The 16,027-nt window shown below is 39.6% G+C and overlaps 1 protein-coding gene across 6 annotated transcripts in view; it reads left to right on the top strand.

The window, feature by feature from the left end:
- The window catches only part of IST1 (IST1 factor associated with ESCRT-III), a 31,905-nt gene extending 16,426 nt beyond the window's left edge, over window positions 1-15,479 (top strand). For 2 of the 6 annotated variants that reach the window (XM_037025260.2, XM_037025261.2), the window contains exons 2-10: window positions 2,752-2,854; window positions 3,288-3,468; window positions 3,871-3,958; window positions 6,411-6,494; window positions 6,992-7,102; window positions 11,005-11,220; window positions 11,824-11,916; window positions 13,007-13,055; window positions 14,146-15,479. In XM_037025260.2, the coding sequence (XP_036881155.1) occupies window positions 2,767-2,854; window positions 3,288-3,468; window positions 3,871-3,958; window positions 6,411-6,494; window positions 6,992-7,102; window positions 11,005-11,220; window positions 11,824-11,916; window positions 13,007-13,055; window positions 14,146-14,345 (1,110 nt within the window). In that variant the 5' untranslated portion in view covers window positions 2,752-2,766 and the 3' untranslated portion in view covers window positions 14,346-15,479. Of the gene's footprint in view, window positions 1-2,390; window positions 2,415-2,751; window positions 2,855-3,287; window positions 3,469-3,870; window positions 3,959-6,410; window positions 6,495-6,991; window positions 7,103-11,004; window positions 11,221-11,823; window positions 11,917-13,006; window positions 13,056-14,145 lie in introns of those variants that run through there. The other 4 variants (XM_037025263.2, XM_037025264.2, XM_037025267.2 and 1 more) reach the window with 4 other exon arrangements.
- The last annotated feature ends 548 nt before the right edge of the window (window positions 15,480-16,027 follow it).

Raw genomic sequence — 16,027 nt, 5'->3', positions numbered from 1 at the left:
TCATTTTTTTATCCAGCCTTTGTCTATGCATATGTGACTTTTTTTAAACTCAGAATTTGGGGTCATACTTCATATATAGTCTTGCTTTTTAAATTCATATCATTAATATGTTCTCATGTTAGCAAATATTTTTTTAAATAGTCTAGTGGCTATGTAAAATTCCATACGTATGCTATAATTTGTTTAATAAGCAAATATTAGTTCATTCATATAGCTTATTCCAATATTTTGGTCTTAAAATGTACTGTTAAATATTCCCATAGAAAAGTGTATGAAACTCTGATCATTTCCTTAGGTTAAGTTCCCAGTAGTAGAATTACTAGATCACAGTGTATGTGTTTTTAAGCTTCTTGAAAATATTTAAAATACAGACATGGCTACTGTTTTGTTTTCAAATATTGATGCATCACAAAATTGATGTTTGTGGACTACTTAAGAACCACAGTGAAATCTTAACATTTTTGTTATATCTTGTGACTGTGTTAGACATCAAATATTGTCATCTTTTATCTTTGAAATAGTTTCTAAGGAAGTGGCTGAAGAGGTCAAATCCCTTTATAATAAACTCTAAAGCACCACTTATTTCTTTGTGGCACTTTTACCACAGTTGCTATTTTACGGTTTACTGATGTGATAAGTTTCTCTAACTAGACTGTAACTCCATGAGGGCAGTACCCATGTCTGTTTTTCCTTACCAGTATATTGCCAGTGCCTGTCACAGTATAGTAATAGGCATTCAATAAATATTTGTTGAAGGGGGTTAAAAATATATTACAGTTTTAGTGCTGAAAATGATGTAGTAGTATATGGTTAAAATTATTTACTTGGGTTTTGAATTAAGATACACTTAGGCTTTATTCCTAGCTCCACCTCTACCACTTTGTTCTTGGCTGATTTGGGGCAAGTGCCTAGTAAGAGTGAATGATAGTATTAGTTACTGTTTTTCTGGCTCTTTTTTTAATGAATGGCTTGAGAACAAGAATACTGTCTGGATGTAGCTAGCACCAGAGCCTGCTGTAACATCTTATAAATAATTGTTGAAGTTTGAACTTAAAATTATGAGACATGTTATAGCATAAACTGTAGTTAATGCCATACTTCAACTATGCTGAACCTGTGTTTCTCAAAAAGCTTTTGTTCTCTTTGGTATTTGGATTTCACATACACCACTCCCTCTGCCTGGGATAGTTACATCTGTTTTTATCCTACAAATATCATGTTTGTCCTTCAGGATCAGCTTAGGCTTTTCTCCTCGTGGAAAGCACTCTGTAATGTTCCTAGGTAGGTTGGGTATCTTTACAGTAGGTTTCATCATCATGGCACCACTAACATTTTGGATTGAATAATTTTTTGTCACAGCGAGCTGTCCTGTTCATTGTAACACGTTCAGTAGCATCCCTGGGCTCTGCAGATGCCAGCAGCACTCCTTCAGTCGTGACAATCTAAAATGTCTCCACTCATGGCCAAGTGTCCCCCAGGGGTCAGACACTTCCAATGGAGAACCACGCTAGAATCAGAGTCCTTAACAAACAGTATTGTAGTTGCTAGGTTTTCTTAGCTGTTTTCCCCCCCAGCAGAATATAAATTTCTTTCAGAATATAAATAAGACTGTGCCTTATTTATTTTTATTTCTACTGTCTGGTCATTGTCTGACATAGAAATAATTAGTAAATATTTGTTGAGTGGGTTGAACATAACTCAGTATAATGAATCCCAAACATTTTGTGGCATAGAAGCTCCATTGTAAACTTGGACTTGGATTAATTATTAAATTTAGTATAAAAACCTCTGGAGGCAAATTTCACAAAAGGAAAATACTTCTGATGTTTTCTGTTAGTGGCTTATATACAGGTAGACAAATATTACTCTTAGAGTTCTTCCTCACATTGGATATATTTTTTGGTTTGTCTGTTCTTTGGTTATGTTGTTAGGACTAGCTTTTGTTTGGATACTATGTTTTGACGTCTAATCCAGAATTAATTGAGAGAAATAGAAATTGTGTTGTTTTGATACAGAATGCACAGTGGTCAATGAACAATGGCACATCCTAAAGTCTTGTGGGTGGAGGGGGTGGTGGGAGTTCTGTTGAGTGTAATTCTGCTATTCAGTTAAAGTCTTGGTAAATAGCTTTCTGTTGTCAAATTTATATTTTTTTCTTGGACTTTTTACCCCTTGGTATATTTCTTTGTATGTGAGTCAATGTTAATGATATTTCTGTGATTTTGAGCACCAGCTTTTTTCCAAAAGCTGAGATTTGTAGGAGGATTTGAAGAATTAAGATGAGATTCTTTTTTAACAGGGTTCTAAACTTGGTAATTTTTTTCCATTACTACCCCTGATGAGGTTCTGGGGAGAAGTTGGAGGCCGTCCTATTTCTTTGTCTTTTTATCACTCACCCCTACACCAGTACACAGGTATTGTCTTATCTATCAGTAAGTTATTTCAGCTCTGCCTTCTAAATAGATCTGAAATTCAATCACTTCGACCCCTGCCCTTGCTGTTGTCTGTCTGTTGTGCAGACTATAGTAATAGATTAATCCTTGGTCCTCTTGGTTCTATTATTACCTTTCTCTATCCATTTCTCCACACCACAACCAAAATGATGTTTAAGAAATGTGAATCTGATCATGTTATTTTGCCAGTATTAGAAAACCACCTTGGTTTATAATGTCAGATAACCCAACCTCTAACTAGTGTTAGTTCCTGAATTTTAACTTGAAAATAGTCATTGTGCTTCTCATCTTTTTTCAGGAGGAACAGCACAATATGCTGGGCTCTGGATTTAAAGCTGAGCGTTTACGAGTCAATTTGAGATTAGTCATAAACCGTTTAAAACTATTAGAGAAAAAAAAAAGTGAGTAATGCATGGTTGCCTTATATTTTCTTTCACCAAATACACCACTGGGTTCTAGCACCCCAGGATTGGCTCTTTCAGGCTGGTTCTAAGAAATCTTATGTATCCTGTGACTTTTTAAGCTTTGGATACATTTCTGCTGTCTTTTGTGACAAGTTATACTGATCATTTTGTTGCAGGAAAAGGGACATACTTTTGCTGTACAATAGGTGACAGGACTCCTGAGATGGAAATTTCTGGCTATACAAACAATAGTGTCACCTAGATAAAGTTGCAAATTCTAGATTAGATGAGATGGAACTAGGCTTGCTAAGGGAAAGTAAGCTAGGATATAGTAGAAATACCCACTTTTCTCTGTTGGAGTGGAAGTCAGTCTGCATGTCAGGGAGTAGTGTGCTACCACTATGTGACTGGAATGGGATTTGTGCCTTAGCCGAACTGGCGCAGAAAGCAAGAAAAGAGATTGCTGACTATCTGGCTGCTGGGAAAGATGAACGAGCTCGGATACGAGTGGAGCACATTATCCGAGAAGACTACCTCGTGGAGGCCATGGAGATCCTGGAGCTGTATTGTGACCTGCTGCTGGCTCGGTTTGGCCTCATCCAGTCTATGAAGTAAGATTTAAAAAAAAATTTAAACCTTATACTGGTCCCTTTCTACAAGCAGGGGGCTAGCACTAAGGGACTACTTCACATTGTACCCAAGGATCTTTTTATACCATTCACCTGAAGGCCTGTTCTCAGCGTAGATAACTGTTAAGAAAATACAGAATCTGAAATTAAGAGGCCTAAGTTTGAGTCTTGGCTCAACCATTTCTTGACTTAGTGGCCTTGGGCTTGTCATTTAGTTTGAGTTTCCTCAGAAGTCAAATAGGATGATGAAAATGGTTAAATTAGAATCCAGTGAGATTCATGAAATAGCTTTAGAGGCTATCAAGTATATGACAACAAATGCCAGGGTTTTGTTGATTTGTTTTAAAGAATGTTAGGTTTTATTAATTTTTCTTTCTTGATTAGGGAGCTAGATACTGGTTTGGCTGAATCTGTGTCTACACTGATCTGGGCAGCTCCTCGACTCCAGTCAGAAGTGGCTGAGTTGAAAATAGTGAGTACAACCAGTTTCAGTGATGTCTGTAGTTTTCATATTGTTAGAAAGGTTGGTTAACATAAGCCACTTCTTGCTTATTTGACCAGGTATTTTGTACTCCTCTCATGGTGTCTTTGAAACAGGCTTCGTAAATTCGTTTCTGCCTCCTTTTCAGGCCTTACTCATGTGATAGAATAGAACAGTGTTTTGCAAACTTGAAGAATTTTTTTAAGGAGCAAAGTTTCTTGTATCCCCAGTTTTGTCTGAAATTATTTTTATTGTAATGTTGTTTAAGTGTATAGAAAAAGTTTTTATACAACTGTAAACCAGTAAAGTTAAAATAACATCAATAAAATCAAGTCTTATGTTTTGCTTCATTCATTCATTACACAAATACTTATTTTTTTGAGGGGATATTACTTATGATCTCAGGTGTACTCTGAAGGTACAATGGTGAGCAAAATAGATGCTAGCCCTTCTCTGGTTACTAACAGAAGACTCGAGACTAGCAGAAGAGATAGACATTTACTAAAAAACTGCTTGTCACAACGTGGAAATGGTACTGATTGCTAGGATACAAAGTAATTGGAGTTTTCTCTGTTTTCTACATCTTTGCCTTTTTATTTTATTCTCTTAGAGATTGTCTCAGTCTTATCTCTCAGTCCCTCTTGAGATTTTGTCTTCTGTTTTTATTTTTTAAGAACTTTTTAATTCTCTTGAGTATTCAGTTTTTATAGTCTATTATAGTTTCATGGCTATGGTTGTCTTCTAACTAGAACTCAAGAGCATTATAGTGTCTTTTTAACTTATTTCTGGAAAGTTTTTCTTCTGTTTCTTTTAGATAGTTTTATAATTGAGGCTCATCTCCAAGGTTTGGTGACCTTTGGCTGCTGGTTCATATTTAAGAGTGAGGCACTAAAAAGTGGATTGGAACCTCTTGTGTGCCTTCATTGTTGAATGATCTAAGTCCTTAAGGAGCTCCAGACTTGGAGGAACTAGATTCCTTTCCTTGGGTTGGTCATTTTTCTCAGAGAGGAATGAATCTTCCTGTCTTTTACCTGGAGGAGGGTATAAGCTGGCTGCCAGGATTTTGAGAGCCTAGAGGAGAAAGAAGTCAAAGTCTCACTCTTCTCTTGTAGCAGATTCACACTTGGATCTTCTGTTGTAAGTATCCCTGCCGTCTGCTGGGCTTGGAGTCCAGAGTCTCTTTAGTTTAACCTCCCCAGAGAGTAAATCTCCTGTGTTCTGCTAGGGAAAGGAGGGTGGCCATAGAGGTTTGTGGGTAGATACTCAAGCTTTTAACCTCAGTCTCATTTTTAACTTCTCCTTTACGCCTATATATCAAGATTAATTCCAGGTGAAACAAAGATTTACATTAAAAAAAAAATGAAGCCATAAAAGAATGAGAAGAAAACTAGGCAGATTTTTTTTAAATCTTACAGTGGAAAGGTCACAAAAACCATTAAAAAGCCATAAAACCACAAAAGCATAAACAGTGATAAATTAGTATGAATAAAATTTTTAAATTTTATGCATAGTATAAAGCAAAACAATAACTATTATCAAAAGACAAATGATAAACCTCTTGTAAGTACCCGGTGTTGAACACTGAGTGCCCCATCGCTGAGTTCCCAAGTGTTGGGACCACTCTCGTCTCCTGCCTGGACTATTACAGCAACTTCTGAAATGCTCTTCTTACAGCTACTTTCGCTTCCTATAGTTTGTTCACCTCTTCCTTCAGAACTGAGGTTTCTGTTCAAAACACAGATCTGCTCCTGTCACTGTCCCTTGCTTTAAAGCCCTTTAGTAGCTTTCTGTTGTTCTTTTGGTAGAAACAAAACCAAAACAGAACCAGGGTATGTCCTGCAGGGCCCTGCATTGTCTGGCCCCCCACGTACCTTTCTTACTTCCATTACCCGTTCCACTCCTCCCTTGGGCTTTGCACTAGACGCTCTTTGACTTTATTTTGACTTTGCCCTGCTTTTCCCCTAGAGGTCTGTGTACATACTGATTTCTTTTCCTGGAATACTCTTCCTTTCCTTACCTCCTTGTTAACTCCTAATCATCCTTTACATCTCAGTAAAGCATCATTTTCTTCAGGAAGCCTTACCTGACTGCTGAGCAGATCTGATACTACTGTTAAAAGCTGTTGACAGTATGGTATACTTTCCCTTGGTGGCACTTATCACAGCTGCATTTGTTCCTTTATCTGTGTGACTGTTTCCCTAGAGACTGTTAGATTCGGTAAGAGTTGGAACACTATCTTTTATTATATTTATAGTGTAGATCATGTTTTATAATAGATTTTGATACATGGTGGTAGCTCAATGTATGGATAAACAAGTAAATGAATTAATATGTACCCCTTAAAGTTTCATAGATGCCAGTGTTTTGGATGTTGATAGGAGGGAGTTGAAGCTGTATGTAGGAGTAGTTTCCACTTTTATTTACTGTTCTTTTTTCTCTTTAGGTTGCTGATCAGCTCTGTGCCAAATATAGCAAGGAATATGGCAAGTTATGTAGGACCAACCAAATTGGAACTGTGAATGACAGAGTAAGGAACATACTTGTTAAAACATGAAGCAATAGGCAGGGTGGGAGAAGGTTATTTTCTCATCTGCTGTGATTTGAGGTAGGGGTTTCACTGTATAGCTGAGTTAATCTGGGGTTGCACATTTCTCAGGGAGGGTGAGAAGGCTCTTTGGCTGGCAGCATCATCAACTCTTTACCTCTGCCCTATATCTGATTGTGAGGCTGTCTGTTCTGTGTCATTCCTGATTTTACCCCACCCTTTGTGCCCCTTATGATTTGTGGAGGTAGAAATGAGGTCGGAGGAAGGGTGGATGAATTCAAATGTGGAATGTAGCAGTATTAGTCTTTCACCAACACCTGGGTCATATGTAACCAGAGAATGTGAGAGATGGGTCTTGTATTTTGTGACTGAAAAAAATTGTGCTAACTGGTTTGAACTTCTTTTGGGAAGAACAAAGTTAAAAGACAGGTGAGGCTTGGGTTGGTATAGATTTTAACCCTTGGTCTTTTACTTAACAGCTAATGCACAAACTGAGTGTAGAAGCCCCACCCAAAATCCTGGTGGAAAGATACCTGATTGAAATTGCCAAGAACTACAATGTGCCCTATGAGCCTGATTCTGTGGTCATGGTAAGTTTAGACTCTTTCAGAGTACAAACAAAGGAAAATGAGTCTCTAGATACCACTTTATTTGAAAAATAACCATGTCATTTGCACTGAAATTTGTGTGTGAGAGTTTAAGCCTTTGTTCAGTTAGTGCCTTTTTGTGTAACTATACGTGCGTGCATATCTGACAGTATTTAAGGAGCAGATGAGGTGAATGACTGAAAGCACTTTGAAGAGGTATAAACCTTGACATAAATATAAAATAGCATTATTGCTTTTTGATGAGGTTTGAAGAACTGAGAATCCCTTCGTGGGTAGCAAAAAATGCTTCAAGACCCAGAACAGATTCTAAAACGATGATCAGATGCCTGTTATGTGCCAGACAGCTCATGGAAAGCTTAGACAGACATACCTTGTTTGTTTTTTGTTTTTTTTTCAAGGAACATGCTCTGTATGGTTTTGGTCCTTTTAAATGTATTGAGTCGTATTTTTTTGTTGTTGTTGTTATCATTAATCTACAATTACATGAAGAGCATTATGTTTACTGGAGTCCCACCTTCACCAAGTTCCCCCCACAAACCCCATTATAGTCACTGTCCATCAGCGTAGTAAGATGTTGTAGAATCACTACTTGTCTTCTCTGTGTTGCACAGCCCTCCCCATGCCCCGCCTACATTATACATGCTAATCATAATCCCCCTTTCTTTTTCCCTGCCCTTATCCCTCCCTTCCCTCCCATTCTCCCAGTCCCTTTCCCTTTGGTAACTGTTAGTCCATTCTTGGGTTCTGTGAATCTGCTGCTGTTTTGTTCCTTTAGTTTTTCTTTGTTCTTATACTCTACATATGAGTGAAATAATTTGATATTTGTCTTTCTCTGCCTGACTTATTTCATTGAGCATAATACCCTCTAGCTCCATCCATGTTGTTGCAAATGGTAGGATTTGTTTTCTTCTTATGACTGAATAATATTCCATTGTGTTTATGTACCACATCTTTATCCATTCATTTACTGATGGACACTTAGGTCGCTTCCATTTCTTGACTATTGTAAATAGTGCTGCGATAAACATAGGGGTACATCATACCTTGTTTTTTTGTGCTTTGCAGTTGGTGTTTTTTTTACAAATGGAAGGTTTGTGGCAACCTTGTGTCAAGCAAGTCTCATCAGCGACATTTTTCCAACAGAATTTGCACAATTCATGTCTCTGTGTCACATTTTGGTAGTTCTTGGAATATTTCACACTTTTTCATTATTTGTGTTGGTGATCTGTGAACAGTGATCTTTGATGTTGCTGTTGTAATTGTTCTGGGTGCCAGGAGCTGCATCCATATAAAATGGAAAACTTAGTTGATAAATGTGTGTGTTCTGTCTGCTTCGCTGATGGGCTGGTCCTTCATCTCTTCCCTTCTGCATCTCTTTGGGCCTCCCTCTTCTCTGAGACACAACAGTATTGAAATTAGGCCAATTAATACCCCTACAGTGACCTCAAGTGTTCAAATGAAGGAAAGAGTTGCATGTTTCTCACTTTAAATAAGCAGCTAGAAATGATTAGGCCTGGTGAGGAAGACATGTCAAAAACCAAAATAGGCCAAAAACTAGACCTCTTGCACCAAACAGCTAGCCAAGTTGTGAATCCCAAGTTCTTGAAGAAGAGAGTGCTACTCCAGTGCATAAGTGGGCGATAAAGTGAAGCAGCCTTATTGCTGACAGGCAGAAAGTTTTAGTGGTCTGGATAGAAGAACAAACCAGCCACAGCATTATCTTAGGCCAAATCCTAATCTAGAACAAGACTTCAATTCTTTGACATCTGAGAGAAGTGAAGAAGTTACAGAACTTTGAAGCTAGCAGAGGTTAATTCATCATCTCATGATGTAAGGAAAGAAACTGTCTCTAGAACATGAAAGTTCAAGGTTAAGCAGCGGGTGCTGATGTAAAAGCTGCAGCAGGTTATCTAGAAGATCTATATAAGGTCATTAATAAAGGTGGCTACACTAAATGAGATTTTCAGTATAGATGAAACAGCCTTCTAGTGAAAGAAAATGCCATCAGGACTTTCATAGCTAGAGAGAAGTCACTCCCTGGCTTCAAAACTTCAAAAGACAGGCTGACTCTCTTGTTAGGGGCTGATGAAGCTGGTGACTAAGTTGAAGCCAATGCTCATTTGCCATCTGAAAATCCTAGGTCCCTTAAGAGTTGTGCTAAACCTACTCTGCCTAGGTTCTATAAATGGAACAGCAAAGCCTGGGTGGAAGCACATCTGTTTATACAGTATGGTTTACTGAATATTTTAAGCCCATTGTTGAGACCTACTGCTTAGACAAAAAGATTGCTTATGCTTTCAAAATATTATTGCTCATTGACAGTGTACCTGGTCACCCAAGAGCTCTACTGGAGATGTATGAGATTAATGCTGTTTCCGTGCCTGTTAACAATATCCATTCTGCACCCCATCGATCAAGGAGTAATTTTAACTTTTAAGCCTTATTATTTAAATACATTTCCTTTGATGGATGTGGGCAAAGTAAATTGAAAACCATCTGGAAAAGATTCACCATTCTAGATGCCATTAAGAACATTTGTGATTCAAGGGAAGAGGTCAAAATACCAACACTAACAGGAGTTTGGAAGAAGTTGATCTCAACCCTCGTGGATGATTCTGAGGGTTTTAAGACATCAGTGGAGGAAGTAAATGCAGGTGTGGTAGAAATAGCAAGAGAACTAGAAGTAGAATCCAAAGATATGACTGAATTGTTATAATCTCATCATAAATCTTGAATGGAAAAGAGTTGCTTCTTATGTGTGAGCAGAGAAAGTGCTTTATTGGGATGGAATTTGCTCCTGGTGAAAATGTGAAGATTGAAATAACAACAAAGCATTTAGAATATCAAATACACTTAGTTGATAAAACAGCAGCAGGATTTGAGAGCATTGACTCCAGTTTTGAAAAGTTCTGTGGTAAAAATGCCACCAAGCAGCATTGTGTGCTACAGAGAAATCATTCGTGAAGAGGAAGTCAGTTGATGCAGCAAACTTGACTGTTGTCTTCTTTCAAGAAATTGCCATGGCCATCCCAACCTTCAGCCACCAGTGACCATTAACACTGAGGCAAAGACTCTCCATCAGCAAAAAAGCTCGCTGAAAGCTCAGATGATAGTTAGCGTCTTTTAGCAAGGAAGTATTTTGTAAGTACACACACACGTGTATGTATACATAAAAGTTTTTTAGACATAATGCTATTATACACTTAATAGAGTACAGCATAGTATAAGCATAACTTTGATATGTACTGGGAAGACAAAAATTCATTTGAGATTAGGCTCATATCTCTAAGGTGTATGCCTGTAAAGAGAGAAATAAAATCAAGGATCCTGAAGAGACTTACAGTGTCAGGAGGGCAGATCTGCAAATAATCATTCATTTAAGGTTGATGGGATATAGTGGATGCTTGCTGTGCTGCTCAGATAACCCTCTCCTATCACAAATACACAGACACACTTCAGGACAGAAGCATTTATTCCCTAGTGCTCTAGAGTATTGATGACTGGTGGCTTACATACAGCTCAGTGTCTCTAGCAGTGGCCCTCAGAAGAACGCTGCTTTACCCAAGTCGTTCCTGGGGATAACCTGTATTGGTAAGCGGTCAGGGCAGGGGCTTAAAGACACTGCCTCTCCGCCCCAGTTGGAGGCATCTGCTGCAGGCCTCTCCCAGCTCCCGGACTCCCTGGGGAATTGGCCGAGGCCTTTGTTGTGATTGCACTGCAGCCTTTGCCAGCTGGCTTCCTTCACTTCCTCACTGGTGTTTATCCCAAGAGACTCTCCAGTAAGCTCCCTTCATGCTGATCTCCGTCTCAGAGTCTGCATCTTGGGGAATCTGGCCTGCAGTGTGGTTAATGGTTAATGATGGGGGTTTTTCTCCTTTTCTCAGGCAGAAGCTCCTCCTGGGGTAGAGGCAGATCTTATTGATGTTGGATTCACAGACGATGTGAAGAAAGGGGGCCCTGGACGAGGTGGTGGTGGTGGTGGGTTCACAGCACCAGCTGGTGGACCTGATGGGACAGTGCCCATGCCTATGCCCATGCCCATGCCTTCTCCAAATACTCCTTTTTCATACCCACTTCCAAAGGGACCAGTAAGTATACCTGTAAGTGTGGATGTAAACTTGAGAAAATGTAACAAAATGGATGACAAGTAAATACACTTGGGAATTGTAGATCGTCAAGAAGATTTAGCACTAAGAACATTCGGTATTAGTAATTGTGTTGTGGGAAAAAATACTGAGATTCAGAGAAAGTCTTTTGGTTCAGGTGTAGGTAGTGAAGTGGGAAAATAGGTCTAGAGAGATGGTGCTAGAAAAACTTTCTTGTGTAGATTTACTTGGCAAGCATTCTAGTAGCTTTTGCCAAAGATGAATTAACAACCGCTAATTACCAGGTAGAAAAACCTCCTTGGTAGACTGGATAATGAAGGGCATTGCTATTGAGAAAGTCTGACTAGAATCTTTCCTTGTAGACATTGAGACAGTTGATTTAGTAATTTCAGCGATAGCCTCTGGTTACAGATCTTTACAAATCTGGAATTTTTCTGATCACATATAATCCTGTTGGGCATTGTTCTTTTCTTTTGGGGCTCTTGAATATATTGAATAGAATATAATAGAATAGCCGTTTCTCTGTTCCCATACACAAACCTCAGAAACTGCAAATCCCGGGCAGTGTCTCTGATAGTGCCTTTTCTCCTCTTGCAGTCGGATTTCAATGGATTGCCAGTGGGGACTTATCAGGCCTTCCCCAATATTCATCCACCCCCGATACCAGCAACTCCCCCATCATATGAATCTGTAAGTGCCTGAACCTCTTTTATAAGCAGCAGGAGAGTGACTCCCATGAAGAGAGAGCAAAAAATGGCCACAGGGAAGGCAAAGTTTCGATCAACTCCTAGTGCTGGCATTGCTCTTGCTTTGGATTTTTGTGTTGCTTTAACATGACCCTGGAAGTGGGAAGCACTGGTGGCAGGGGCAGCATCATTGGTGCGATGCTTTGTCTGCAGTTAAGCTGGGAAGCAGGCAGGGACTCTGGGTCTCTGAGGTAATAGAGCACGAACCACCTTTTTTTTTGACTACTTAGGCAGAGAATTACATTGAGCTGGTACATAACCAGTCTTTGTCCTAGAATGTCGTCATGATTAAGAATGCTAGTTTTACAAATTCTGGATACTGTGTAAAGGAATTGTGACCAGAATTTTATCTTAAAAAATTTCAGTAGTAAAATTCAGTCTCTAACATTAATTCTATATTTTAGTTCTGTAACTAAAACTTAGTATAAATAAGTTGGCTTATTTATAAGATGGCTGTAATGTCTTTGGTTCAGGATTAAATGTCATTTTCTGCCAGCCTTGTTTCCTCAGCTAATACATACTGAGGCCTGTTTTGATCTGAGGCATTATCAAGAAAACAACTTGGTGTGGTGTTTACTGTGGAAAATACTCATCTAGTGAGATCACCCTGTTCCTGAGTTTGCTTATTGTTCTTTCTATGGTTTTCACTTTGGGCCTGAGTTTTTCTTAGGTTTTGGTCTTGCACACTTCGAAGCATTGCCCACAGCTGTTTCTAGGCATGAGGTAGATCTTCAGTATTTGAGGACATGGCCCTTAGAGATTATTTCGGGGATTTAGTGCTTTCTCTATGCTTGGAAGGTATCAGATTCAAGGGGTGTGATGGTAAGTTTCTTTTTCTCTCCTTGGTTAAGAGTTCAGCATGGTTATCTATCTGGTTGGACAGCGATCAGGAAGGAAGCATGGGGGGTGAGGGGGTAGTTTCTTAGAGCAGGTTCTGTTGCTTTTGCTCATCAGCTTAGCTTCGGACAACATGGGGGCTTATAACAGACTTTTTCCAGTGAGGCTACTCTTTGGTAACAGTCTTTGTGTTTCAGGTTGATGATGTTAATGCTGATGAGAATGTCTCTTCTGCACAGATTGTTGGTGAGTTAGACTCTAAAGGCTCAGTGCAGACACCCATTGCTGGTTCCACATGCCCTGTGCTCTCCCCTAATGCAGAACAGTGGAATCAAAACTCAGGGTTTCCTGCTCCCAAAAAGAAAAGGTCTTCCCTGGCCCCAAAGAATCTTACAGATTCCCTAATTGTCTCAACTTCCATTGAGCATGGAAAAATGGTTTTTTGTTTTAATAAAGGGGGAAATAAGCAAAATTGTAAGTGAATAACTCAAGTGACTTTTCATGAAGCAAGCATGTTCGTGTAGCAGCTGTCCACTCAAAAAATAAAATACTACCAGCACTCCAAAAATGCAGGGGGGGATACCTCTGAATTAGGAGACAAGTTATTTTATTGAGATATAATTGACATACAGGAAAATTCAACAAAGTGTGTATTTTGATGTTTTCATGTACATGTGTGTATGTATATATATGTAACCACCACCACCTCAGTAAAGGTATAAAAAGAATGTTTTTGTCACCCCAGAAAGTTCCCTTTTGTTATTTTCCAGTCAGCTTTACTCCTCTACCCATAAGCAAGCACTGTTCTTACTTTCTAATATAGAGATCTAGAACTTAGATATAAATGGAAACATACAGAATGTAGAGGGGGGTGATTTTTAACTTGTAAAATATTAAACAGAAGACTAGAAATACAGATTGATTCTATTATCAAACCATATGGATGGACATTAACATTTCTTATAAAAAAATTTTTCTCCCTAGGTCTTAAAAAAGTGGCTCATTCCAACAAAATACTAGTACTACCCTAGCCTAGCCCCTTGGATTTTATCCCCTTACACAAAGGTCTGCCCCCTAACAACAGTCTCTTTAAATGAATGCTGTATACCAACCCATGCATCACACTCTGACTTTTTTCTCACCATAGGAAAGTAAAGCGGAGAGGATTCAACTATATTAGAAAATGAAGATGTTAATTGTCCTGAAAACCTTTGACCTTTAGAATTAATTATTATAAAAACAAAAAACTGTGTTCTCCTGTATTTGCCTGTATGAGCTTTAAGGATCTGAGCCACTTCTCTGGCATTTGTAATGCTGTGCTCCTTCCCTCAATTAGGTCCTGGACCCAAGCCAGAAGCCTCTGCAAAGTCCCCTCCCAGACCCGTGGACACCTATGACAACTTTGTACTGCCAGAGTTGCCGTCTGTGCCAGACACATTACCAGCTGCATCTGCTGGTGCCCACACCTCAGCCTCTGAGGACATTGACTTTGATGATCTTTCCCGGAGATTTGAAGAGTTGAAAAAGAAAACATAGGCTCCTTAACACCAGCCAGCGTCAAAGTTCTGGGAGTTAAGACTGAGCAGTTTCTCCTAATGAAAAATCTCTGTTTCATTTCTTAACCGTCACTGAGTGCACACTCCTCTGGGCTCTCTTCCTGCTCTGCCAAGTTCTGCTGCTTCCCTGTTCTCTGTTGGCCCTAAGACACTAATGACTGGAGACTCTACGAGGCCAGAGCAGGTGCTTCCCGTGCTTGTCCGTTTCCTCCTGTGAGTGTAATCCTAGGTTGTCTCCTCATCTATCCCCCATCCTTCCACAGGGGAGTGAGGAAGTGAGTGTGGGGAAGCTGCTAAAGATGGCTGAACGTTGGAAGAGAATACATCATGGAGTGTATCAGCCCTGTGCTGAGTGAGAATCAAGGCCAAGGTGTCTATTTTCTCACTTTGGTAGGAGAGAGAAAATGACTCAAGAAGGCATTGCAACAGTTCTTGGAAACTGGGTCTTCTCATTGGCATACACACTCCTCCTTGCTGCAGGGTAGTGTTCCACCTGGATCCAGTTGCAAAGTTTATTTGGAAAGGTGAAGGCCTCCCTTAGTTCTACTGGATTCTCAGGGAGCCCTCTGTGGCCTTTTGCTTTACTCTGAGTGCTGTGTTTCCCTTTTACCAGAGGGCAGCACTGTATAAATCTGTTTTTCCCCATAGCATGTTCTGTTGGATTGCATTACTGGCAAAGGAAGGACAGGCCACGTACTGGGCAGAAGTCACCATTCCTAGCTAAGGTGGGCTTCCAGTTGCCTTAATAGAAGTACTCAAGTCTCTTGGGTAGTGAGCTGGAAAGCCTACAGAAGAAGTTCCTGTTTTCATTTGAAAACTTTATGATTAAGAGAACCTTTAAAAACTGATCACAGGTAAAATGTTGGTACCCATGTGGCTGTAGTTTCTGGCTGCTTTCCTTGACGGATGAGACTCGTAACTGTTGTTAACTTACATGCTCCTTTGCCCCCTAGCTAAGGCTGTCCTTCCTCACAGGGATGGCTTTGGGAAAGGAAGATAGAATTTGGCTTCTGTGTAGTGTTTCTGTACATATCTTTAAAGCAACTTTTCTTTAATGGTTTTGATTGGTTTGTATCTCATAGCTCAGTAGCTGATAATAAAGTTAAAAATTCTGTGCCCTGCTTTCTTTTGGTCAAATGTTCAAGTGCCAATTTGGATTTTACTGGAGAGTATTTTAGGCAAGCCGTCCATGCTGGGCACAAGCCAGACCTTACCTTTGGCTCCCTGGGTCACACAGATGCCTAGAGCAGTACAGAGCCTGTTCCATCTGTATTTAAGCCCAGATGGCAACTGGGAGTTTGGTCATTCTTCCAGGACAGAGCTCCTCCTCAGCTGGAGCTCATTGCTGACTCATGACTGGAACGTAGGTGGTGAGCATTCTGTTACTTGCTGCTTGGCTGCTGAGTGGGTTTACCCTGTGTTAGTTACTCTTGGCATCAACCCTTGCCTGTGCCAAGATCTGTAAAACAACTTGCAGCCAAGGGGATTTTGATTCCTCAGTGATTTAAAAAATTAACAGTGTATTATAAACATCTATAATCTTCTACACCATGCTAAGAAATAATAGGCCAAGAAGCTAGGAGGTAGTATCAGGATTAAGGTAGTTCATCTTTAAAACTGCAGTGTCATCGCTCATTGCTGTCATGGCTGTTCCACTCACTT

The sequence above is a fragment of the Manis javanica genome, chromosome 17 (assembly GCF_040802235.1).
Source record: "Manis javanica isolate MJ-LG chromosome 17, MJ_LKY, whole genome shotgun sequence".
NCBI classification, from domain to species: Eukaryota; Metazoa; Chordata; class Mammalia; order Pholidota; family Manidae; genus Manis; species Manis javanica.
The sequence above is the reverse complement of the archived record's forward strand: the minus strand, read 5'-3'. Positions and strand labels throughout refer to the sequence as shown.